Source organism: Centroberyx gerrardi, chromosome 14 (genome assembly GCF_048128805.1).
Source record: "Centroberyx gerrardi isolate f3 chromosome 14, fCenGer3.hap1.cur.20231027, whole genome shotgun sequence".
Classification (NCBI taxonomy): Eukaryota; Metazoa; Chordata; class Actinopteri; order Beryciformes; family Berycidae; genus Centroberyx; species Centroberyx gerrardi.
The window spans coordinates 14,824,068-14,831,479 of NC_136010.1; the positions used below are offsets into that span (position 1 = coordinate 14,824,068).

General features: G+C 46.8%; 1 protein-coding gene across 1 annotated transcript in view; it reads right to left on the reverse strand.

Annotated features, from left to right (window-relative positions):
* Positions 1-7,412, reverse strand: part of LOC139911735 (uncharacterized) — a 35,715-nt gene that overhangs the window by 4,723 nt on the left and 23,580 nt on the right. Inside the window, exons 3-8 of the mRNA XM_078288091.1 lie at positions 7,209-7,263; positions 6,937-7,027; positions 6,379-6,818; positions 6,093-6,266; positions 5,317-5,478; positions 2,823-2,957 (exon numbers count right to left, since the gene is read on the reverse strand). Coding sequence (XP_078144217.1) covers positions 2,823-2,957; positions 5,317-5,478; positions 6,093-6,266; positions 6,379-6,818; positions 6,937-7,027; positions 7,209-7,263 — 1,057 coding nt within the window. The remainder of the gene's footprint in view (positions 1-2,822; positions 2,958-5,316; positions 5,479-6,092; positions 6,267-6,378; positions 6,819-6,936; positions 7,028-7,208; positions 7,264-7,412) is intronic.

Sequence of the window (7,412 nt, forward strand, 5' to 3'; positions counted from 1 at the left end):
CAGGCATACACATAACTCTCTCTCTCTCTCTCTCTGTCTCTCTGTGTGTGTGTGTGTGTGTGTGTGTGTGCTCCCAGTGAAGCTCTTAAGATTTGACATCTAGCACTCACAACTGAAAGGCATGTGCGAGGTCATGTGGGGAATTCAGCCAAACCGATGTGACCTCTCTGGCATTTCTGTGTCAAAATTCCATAAGGGGAGCACTAGCGCAAAGGATTGTGGGACACGGTCATGTTTACCTTCCGTGTTCACACCCAGACCAGCAGCTCTGCTCTAGTGGCCCTGAGAAACGCTGGCTGTGCAAATACTCTCTCTCTCTCTCTGTCTCTCCCTCTCTCTCTCTCCCCCCTCTCCCTCTCTCTCTTTCTCTCTCTCCCACACACATACACACACACATACATACAGATTAGCCATGTTTTTGTTCTGTTCCCAAAAACTGAAAACTGAGAGCATAAAGACAACGGGCCGGACGCTGTTTTCTGTGTGTCCATTCACCTTACATGTATTGTCATAGTACCTTTACTGTTACAATACATGTGTTAGGGTAAACTGCCTTTCAAATTCAAACAATATGACTTCCGTTAAGTAGGGGACATTTAATTCAAATGCAAAGCACTGTAACTTTTATTGTGAAGATCTCTCTCTCTCTCTCTCTCTCTCTCTCTCTCTCTCTCTCTCTTTATCTCTCCCTCTCTGACAGACCTCAAGCCACACATATACCCTGCCCCCACAGATCTCTTGTGTGACCGTTTTGGATAAACAAAGACCCTGGCCTGTGCTACAAGTGTGTGCACACAACGTGCAGTGTGTGTGTGTGTGTGTGTGTGTGTGTGCATTTGTGTGCACAGCGTTTGCAGTTCTATGCAGCAGAGGAAGGAAGTCACAAGATGATGGGGATTTCAAAACTGGGCTGCAGCTGTTGAGGAAGCCTGTGCATTGTATGTTTTCTTTTCTCCTCCCCTCTGCCTATGCTCCTCTCTGTTCTTTCTCTTCTGATACTGCTTTAGCTCTCTGTTCAGAACGAGGGTTTGGAAAGTCACATTTAATTTCGGCATACAGTGAATATCCATGGAAACACAACAGTATGCATGACTGATGCATCTGTGTGTGATCAACTCCATGAATAGCAAATGCGCCACAAGTTTCCAAACGGTCTGTGAGCAGTCGGTATTCATCGAGTAAGACATGCTTTGTGCAACGTGATTGGCTGGGGGGAGGCAGCGCCTCCTAATAGCAAGGAAGGGAGTGGAGGAGAAGGACAGAGAGCCAGAGGAGGAGGAGAGGAGATTTAGGTAGGAGTGGAAACTCAACACCTTTTGACGGCTGCAACTGACAAACTCCAGAGGATACAGAGTATATGGGCATGTTAGGGCAACAACAAACTCTCACACTGAAAAACACTGAAAAACACAGCAAGTAAGGGAGAGAAAATGTTTGGTTAAGAAAAAAAACAGAAAAGATAGGGAGGGAGAGAGAGAAAGAGATAGCGAGAGAAAGAGAGAGAGAGAAACAGAGAGAGAGACAGTCAGGGAGGGAGAAATTGAGAGAGAGATTGTAGATTGCAGTCAAGGCCAGCTGCTCTGTGTGCCAGTCTGATTTGCAGAGGAGGAGTTAAACACATGAGGGCAAACAGCAGAGACTTAACCCCTTAATCTCCACATACAGCAGCACAACTCTTTGGCTCAGCACTGGCTTAGACCAAGAGATGAGAAACTAACCAGCAGCTAAAACCTTGTCAGAACTGCTGCTGCGCTACTGCTTAGCTCTCACATGCCTCCCAGAGTAAACACAACTAGCTATTCATGTTATGCTTATCCAGACAGTATTTTATTAAATCAGATAAGTTAACCGCTATTCTTCCTCTGTAGGCAATGCCACCATGGACTGACTTATCTAACTAACTGACTAATCACAAGCTATGACATGAAGTTATGCCTCTGTGTCACACATACACCAACAATAAATAACTTCCCTGTGCTGATGATCTTTAAAAAAAAAAAGCATGACTCTGCCAAACATGGAGTAATAATTGACAGTGGTCTTTTCAGTGGCACCCCCTTCATCCACGCAGTTTAACTGCCCCAACCCCCCCGGGCAAGACAAAAGTTCCTCAGCCATTCGTTACTTACTCAGTATGTTACACTGTCCGGCAGAGGGTGAAGAAAGGGGGAGAGAGAGAGGTGTAGTGGGGGCTGGAGGTGCTGTGTGTGTGTGTGTGTGTGTGTGTGAGCGCATGGGGTGGGGGATGTGACATGATCGGTGAGTGCAGACTTCCCCCCCTCTCACCAGACATACCCTCCCATATATAGGTCAGTTTGCAGCCCACATGCCAGTCAGGGCCGATCACGTTCTGTCTGCATGGACTGATAAGGCATAACGGCTAACCTTTAGCAAACATCTCTATGAGTGCAATGTGATGATTAATAATTTGCGGCACGTGACGCTAATGTAATGCCGGATCTGTCTGGTGCGCCGTGCGTTCCAGACAGATAGATGAGAGGGGGGCTGGGAGCTCGGGGGTCAGGGTTCAGGCGTCTGGATCCCTGTAACCTGACCCCCAGCGGTAAGCAGAGACCCGGCCCTGAGACCTTGTATGACAGGCAGGTCACAGGGCAAAGCTGTTATGACGGCATGCCCAATCAAAGGGGCGCCCCATCGGTAAACATAGCACAGTCGCAAATCTAAGACTCTGTCCATCTGTCCGTCTGCAAGTCTTTCACACACACACACACACACACACACACACACACACACACTCCTCCTCTTAACTTTACAGCACACGTGCACTCACACACACACACATACACTTATACCTCCCCTACCTCCTTGGCGGTTGGGGGCGGTGGGTGCCCCTTTCCGTTGTCTCCCAGGTGTGGAGGTGGGTGCAGGGTGATGATGTCATCGTCCTCAGGAGGCTTCCAGATGTACTGCTCCCCATTGCCCATGAACACTGCCTCCTGGTGAACAAAGACAATAGTGTTGTGGCGTTCGGGCAGGTATTACAATTCCGCAGGTATTATAATTATTTGTATTATTAGGGTTAGAGTTTGGGTTCAATCACACAGGAATAGTCAGGACAGGCTGCCTTTGTGAGACAGGGATTGCACTCTGATGGTGATTTTTCATGTTTTCACACGTAGGGAAGGTTATGTCGTGTCCTTGTGTGTGTGTGTGTGTGTGTGAGTGTGTGTGTGTGTATTCTCTTGTCAGTATTTGTCCTGAGACCTGTGGGTTGCGGAAGTTTTCATTTGCTGTGTTTGCTCAATAGATAAACAGCGCCAAACTCAATGTTGTACAGCGTGGGTGGATTCTGTGTGTGTGTGTGTGTGTGCATGTGTGTGTGTGTGTGTGTGTGTGAGAGAGTGTGTTACTCATTTGTTTTTGAGGTCAGAGGTCATGATTGCATGGAGGGTTGACACACTTGCATTGTGGGATTGGTCTGGACCGCTCTGATCGAATTTGTTCTGGACCGCTCTCGTCAGAATCACTGACCAAACGAGGTTATGGTTATAAAAGTGTCAATTCTGAAGCTTCCATGATGTATATCTCTGTTTCTGCAATATCCAGCTATGTTAAACGATGGTATCTGCCTTTGCTTCTTTATTTGCTTTTTTTCATTTCAGGATCAGAACAAAAGAATCAGCAGGTGGTATTGTCAAAAAGAGAGTGGGCGTTTTGAAGGATATTGCCCTTCAGCCGACAGCTGCTCTCAGACCAGTTGCTAACTGAAATCAGAATCAGATGCTGCGAGTGACATTATGTTTCCTTTATCGCTGACGCAGCTTTATGGGTGTTTTTTTGTGAAGAGTTTCATTCCACAATGAGCTTTTCAAAAAGGTACTGACACCTACTCTTACTAACCCTGACCCTACAGTTAAAACAAATTACATGACTTTTTACATAAATCCTTGCTTGTTATCCTTTGATAACATCTTTTCAAACTGGAATCTCTATCTCTCATTTCAGAAATACTGAATGATGAACAACGGGTAATGATTTTTTTTCCCCCAAAAAGGATATATTGTGTTCTGGAAATAAACTCTTCATATAGTGTCTTCTATCTCTGTTTAACATGGCTGCCTCATGTAAAAATTGACCTAATAATAAACAATAAACAAGTAATTACTGTAATTAAACTTTAATCATTGCCGGTGATCAAAACAGACCTATTAGAAAGCATGTCGTGGTCTGTGTGCACGCGGCCGCACTTTTACCCAGAATGATTAAACTTTTATGTTCTTCTCCTGTGCAGTGAGGCTGAGTAATAAAGGCTGGGGCAGAGTAAATGGCTTCAATATGTGAGTATTATTTATCCCCCGTACTGGCTGCTGGCTACCTGTTAGCCGTTTTTTGATAGATTCAACGGAACACACACACACACACACACACACACACACACATACATGCACACACACACACAAACACACACCCAGGCAGCTTGGCAGCCTGCCAAGCTCTTACATAATCCGTCCTTCCACTCTTTACTCTGGCCACTCTAATAACATGTGCTACACAGCACATTGCAAAGAGGCAGAACACACACACACACACACACACACACACACACACAAACACACACACACACTCTATCAAGGATTTACAGCATACACAGATTAAAAGCACCGGTCGACAATTGTGCTCACACCCACAGCTAAAACAACATTGTTTATACAATCTTATCAATCTCTTTAGGCCACTGACAGAATGGACAAAGTCACCTGTTTTATGCTCTGGCACACACTCACCAGACACACACACACACACACACACTGATTAAAAACAGGTAGGAGTGCCAGCAGACCCACAGGAAAGGTTGATCATCATCCGATCATTGTCCCACCATTTCCCTCTCAGAACTGCCCTAAACAGTGGCCTTGACTGTTTATACACACATCCCAGCTGGCACATGCAGTGACAGAATAAGATACAGCTCTATTATGTGCTTTGAAACGACAAAGTATTTGAAATGGTAAAAATATATGAATGACAACAAAAAAGAGCAAGATCGTGAAATATGAACTTTGTCAGTCCTCTTTCTGAACCGAATAAAACTTCGGCAGACCAAAAAAATAGAATAAATCGACAATTATGATAAAGATAAACAAAAGCCAATAAGATACCAGTTAATGAATAACAAGCCCTAAATCTGAACATAATAGAGCTGTGTGCTGTGCAAAGTTTGTGGACAGTGCCCTCTGGTGGTGAAGAGACAGACTTACAGTTTGGTACGGTGGGTGGCTGGGATCTATAGTTTGGTGATGGGTATTACAATGTATAATGTTGATATAGAGAACATTGATCCAAGACCTAATCTACCTTGGGGAAGGAGTGCAGGTGAAAGGGCTCCAGTGGTTTGCGTGGAAACTCCTGACTGCGATGGAGTGGAGGAGGAGGAGCAGAGGGTGAATCGCTCACACTTGATTGGCTGTCTGACTGGCTGTCGGCCCCGTTGTTTTCCTTCCTGGTTGCCTTGTCAGCCTTGAGGGATTGATTCACGGGTGAGATAACGTAACATAGCAAAAAAAAAAAACAGAACCAAGTACACTACCAGTCAAAAGTTTGGACACACCTGATTGAATGCACTATGTTTTTCATTATCTTAAAGCCATTTTGATCTAAATGCTTACGCTTAAATGCTTGAAATTTGTTTCTTAGACAAATATAAATAGTGAAGTTGATGCCTATGTGTGAATTTCTTTCCAAAGCCTTTTGCCTTTCCAACAAGGCAAAGGGCGGCTACTTTAAAGAATCTAAAATATAAGATAGTTCTGATTTGTTTAACACTTTTTTGGTCACTGCATGATTCCATCTGTGCTATTTCATAGTTTTGATGTCTTTACTATTATTCTAAAATCTGGAAAATAGTAAATATAAAGAAAAATTAGCTGTGTCCAAACTTTTGGCTGGTAGTGTATTTCTGGACTCTCATGCGTGGCATCAGTGGGGAATTTGTGGGGGGTTGTGGATTGATACTAGGTAAACTAGGTAAACGGGGATGTATTTAATTGTGTTAACAGGGGGAGTGTCACCTCTTTCATTCCCCCTCAAATTGTCTCCTGCATGGCAAAAAAAGTGAAGCTATATTTTCGTACCTTTCGGAACTTCCGTATGGAAGCATACTCAGCTGCTGCTGGATCTTGGTTGGCCAGGGAGTGGAGGGAGGTCAGAGGGGACCTGTTGACCCCATTGACCCCGTTGACCCCGTTGCCTCTTCCTCTCATGGCTCCATTAACAGTCCCGTTCCCCCTGCCATTCCCTCTGCCACCCTGTGAGAAAAACACGCACGGACGCAAACACACACACTTCTTGAATCTCTAAACCCATAATTAAGCATCACATAATAAATAAGCGTTCTGTTTTTGATCTACGAGTACGTACGTTCCCGTTGCGGGCCCCGTTGGCCTGTGCGGGGGGGCTCTGGGCGGCCCTGATGGTGGCCGGAGTGTTGGCCGACGTGGGCGGCGGGGCGGGGGGCATCTTGGGGTCGGCGTCGCCCTCTCGGACACCCACGCTCTCGTACAGGCCGTCGTCCAGGCAGTGGGTGGGGGTGGGGTTGTTCCGTAGACCCACCTCGGTGTAGGTGTGGTCCCTTGACTCCCCTCCTCCTCCTCCTCCTCCTCCTCCTCCTCCCCCCGCTCCTCCTCCTCCTCCTCCTCCTCCCCCTCCTCCTCTCTCCCCTCCTCCCCCCTGGCCGGACCCCTGGGGGCTGGTGGGGATCTGGGGAAGCTGGCGCCCATGGGAGGGCCTCAGGTCTGTCTGGGAGCACCGGCTGTGGAGGAGCAGGAGGTCCATGCTGGCCGGACGGTTCTTAGGGACACCTGGAGAGAGAGGAGGAGGAGGAGGAGGGAGAGAAAGAGACTGTTCAGGACTGTATATCACATAAGATCACACACTATGCTGTTGTTTGCCGTATACAAACTGCCACTCATCACTTACTGTTTCCGTTGCAGGGCAAGCGGTTGATCTCGTGCAGCCTGGTGTCGGATTTGCTCATGGAGTTGAGTTTAGGATGCCGAAGCGTACCCTGCTGTCACACACGCAGGTATGTGTCAGTACAGTCGGACACATTATCCACACACACTCACGCATACGCACACACATGCAGAGACACAGAGGAATTGAGGGAGGAAGGTACAAGCTAGAGGGCAGAGAGAAGGGAGGGATGGAGACAGGGAGGCAGGGAAAGCAAAAATGAAAACATGTCTCACCATATTTACAGATGTCCCCTTCTCTCCGGCTGGGGGGTGCTTGCTCTTGCTTTTTCTGAGGGTGACACGTCATCAAAGAGAGGAAGGTCAGCAGGAGCCGGTGGGACAGAGAGAGGACACACACACTCAGAGCTGATAGATATTATCAGCATCCAGCTCTGGTTAGGGCACAGAAGACCTTGCTTGATAACAAGAGCCCAGTCA